The sequence below is a fragment of the Lindgomyces ingoldianus genome (genome assembly GCF_010093535.1).
Source record: "Lindgomyces ingoldianus strain ATCC 200398 unplaced genomic scaffold BDR25scaffold_43, whole genome shotgun sequence".
NCBI classification, from domain to species: domain Eukaryota; kingdom Fungi; phylum Ascomycota; class Dothideomycetes; order Pleosporales; family Lindgomycetaceae; genus Lindgomyces; species Lindgomyces ingoldianus.
In genome coordinates, this window is record NW_022985204.1 from 570858 (window position 1) to 574163 (window position 3306).

The window sequence follows — 3306 nt, forward strand, 5'->3', positions numbered from 1 at the left end:
TGAGGATTTACAAAGTCTCTCTCCCATTTAAGGCCTGCTGTCCCATTGTCGACTCTAGGCTTTTTCCACTCTCGCATCGCCATACCACAACCATTCAAATAACCGCCTACCTGTCATATTGTAAGTCAGATCCTGTGACACGACGTGTCCAGCGCTTATACTTATTTAATGGCATAGGCTCAGACGACGCTGCAACAGTAACTGCTGCATCACATGGTTGAGCCATCAGTCCGCGACGCACTCGCCACATTTGCTGCGGAGCGCGATTGGGGGCAATTCCACACCCCAGAGAACCTCGCTAAGAGTATAGCCATTGAAGCGGGCGAGTTGCTCGAGTGCTTTCAGTGGAACGCAGACGCCGAGCCGAAGCGTGTGCGCGAGGAACTTGCAGACGTCCTGACGTATTGTCACCTTCTCGCTATTCGCATTGGAGCCGACCCGGATCAGATCGTGCTAGAAAAACTTGAAGTCACGCGCAAGAAGTATCCCGTGGAGAAGGCCCGAGGCGTCAGTACAAAGTATGACAAGCTTCCAGATAGCTCAAGTTGAGTTCTCTAGACCTGCTGTTGCAACATGGAGGTCCCAAGATGACAAACATGGGAATTGGCCTGTCGTGTATGTGTTAGACAACGATAACCGCCCGGGTGGGAGGAACTCAAATAATGTATTGAGAGATATCTACGTCGGAGAATCTCTCAACGCGGTGGGTCGATTACGCCAACACCTCGAATCACCAGCGAAAAAACATCTGACGAACGTCCGGGTCATCCTGCACGAGAAATACAACAAGTCGGTTTGTCTAGACTTGGAGTCCTATCTTATCAGAATGATGGCTGGTGATGGCGCCAATCAAGTGCTCAATCGAAACAACGGCATCACCGACGCACAATACTACCAGAGGGAAGCATATCGCGCGGGGTTTCGAGCTGTGTTCGACCAACTCAGATCTGATGGGGTCTTCACGCGAAGTATTCCGGAAATCGAGAACAGCAGCCTCTTCAAGCTATCTCCTTACAAAGCGCTAACGGAAGATCAAGCAAATTCCGTCGAAGAGATTCTCACGAAGTTCTTCATCGACCTCTCGACGGGCAGGAGAGGCGCAATTGTGATCCAGGGCGATCCAGGCACCGGCAAGACCGTCGTTGCTATATACTTAATTAAGCTCCTTGTCGACATTGCAGCACTCAACTCGCTCGAAGATCTCGACAGCGACTCGCGGTTTTCCGAATTCTTCACTGCAATCAACCAAAGTCTCCTTCAAAATTGCAGAATCGGGTTGGTCGTACCGCAGCAGTCGTTGCGCGGCACCATCAAAGATGTTTTTCGAAAGACGCGCGGGCTCCACCCGGACATGGTTATGACACCATTCCAAGTAGGAGAAGCAGATGAGGTTTTTGATATGCTAATAGTTGACGAGACTCATCGGCTCAATCAACGCGCTAATCAACCGTCAGGAGTGCTCAATGGAAAGTTTACAACTATCACAAGGGAGCTATTCGGCAGCGACGACTTCAGTAAGACCCAGCTTGATTGGATCCTGGCAAAGAGTCGGCAGCAAATTTTCCTTTTGGACGCAATGCAGAGCGTTCGACCGGCTGATCTTCCACAAGAGCTGCTTTCAGATCTCGTTGCGGATACTCGTGCAACAGGCCGGCATTTCCAGCTCCGCACCCAAATGCGTGTACAAGCGGGCTCAGATTTTGTGTCTTACATTCGCTGGATCCTTGATCCTAACCCTCTCTCCGTTCCGCGATCGCGACTGAGTTTTGGAGAATATGATTTCCGAGCCTTCGACACCGTTGAAGAAATGCGAGATGAGATTTTCCAACGCAACGCTGAAGCGGGACTTTCACGCATGGTTGCTGGCTACGCTTGGGAGTGGAAGACTCAGAAGGACAAGACGGCTTTTGATATTGAAATTGGCGATACAAGACTTCGCTGGAACAGTACGCCAACGGATTGGGTTTCTTCTGAAAACGCGCTGCAGGAAGTTGGGTCTGTTCACACGGTTCAGGGTTACGATTTAAATTATGTTGGTGTCATTATTGGTCTGGAATTGCGCTTCGATCCGCTTCGAAGGCGGCTTTATATCGATCGCGACTCGTACTTTGACAAAAAGGGCAAGGAAAATAATCGGGCGCTCGGTAGGACCTACTCGGATGACGACTTGCTGCGGTTCATAACCCAGATCTACGCAGTGCTCTTGACACGAGGGATTCGGGGCACATACGTTTATGCATGCGATCCTGGCTTGAGAGCATATCTTTCGGACTTCATCCCATCCAGTTCTGGGAATCCCGTAAATTCAGCTCTCAACCCAAACAATCACACAATTTTCTAAGTAGCGATCCACTAAACTCACTAGTCAACATTGTCAGCACAATGTCCGCACCGTTCGCAGTCCTTACCTTGAAGCGCCCAGTCCTCGCGTGAACCAGTGGCCCTGTCGAAAGATTTCGCCCACGTTATATGGAAGGCTACAGTGTCAGAGGCTACCTCTGGCACGGACACATCCGACAGGTATACATAGCACTTAGATGCACACTGATCCCGGGGTAACATAGAGTTGATCGACGTGCTCAGCTCATGACTAGCAGACTGGTTGATGCAGCAAGTATTGAACCAGAAGTACTGCAGAGTATCCACTGCAGCCAGTAGCTGCTAGCGCGGCATATGATGAAGCAAGTAGTGCATCGTGCATCGTGACAACACAACTATTGACGAACTACTTAAGCTTTTCACATATCTACCGCTTGCTATTGTGCAGGCCACCGCTTTTATCAACAGCAACGACATCTCAGCGTCCGAGTATGTATCATTGTTTGGACATGCTAGCATAGAGGCAGAGCTTTTGAGCGAGCGTTTCGAAGTTAAAAAGTATAGTCACCTACCAAAAGCTATTAGCCACTTTAGAGATACTAATGCTTAGATTTTAAATGATTGTACTGTTAGTAAATTACTACTTTTTCTAAATACTATAAACGTAAATAAAACTGTACAGAAAATGTTATTTCAGTCCTCTGTTAATATAATAAAGCAATTCTATATAACTATAACTAGCATTTCTAAATTACTAGCTATAGATAACATCTTATAGGCGCGTAAGCAACCCTTATCTATCTATACAAAAGCATTGTATACTAGCTAGCCTCTAAAGCTAAATAAAAACACAAAGAAGCAATGAATAACGTACCTAACAGGTTAGCCGGCCACACAGGTTGGCTAGCCACTTTTGCTAAGCCCCTACTACACTCTACCTATCTACATAATGCCTTAACAACAACACTAGATTAAATCTTTTAAAGA

The 3306-nt window shown here is 47.6% G+C and overlaps 1 protein-coding gene across 1 annotated transcript; it reads left to right on the plus strand.

The window, feature by feature from the left end:
- Nucleotides 1–213: 213 nt before the first annotated feature.
- Nucleotides 214–2341, plus strand: BDR25DRAFT_241865 (uncharacterized protein; the record flags this gene model as incomplete). The annotated part of the gene is made up of 2 exons (XM_033685766.1): nt 214–326; nt 559–2341. The coding sequence occupies 2 exons, from the start codon at nt 214–216 to the stop codon at nt 2339–2341; spliced, it is 1896 nt and encodes a 631-aa protein (XP_033541657.1).
- Between the last annotated feature and the right edge of the window lie 965 nt (nt 2342–3306).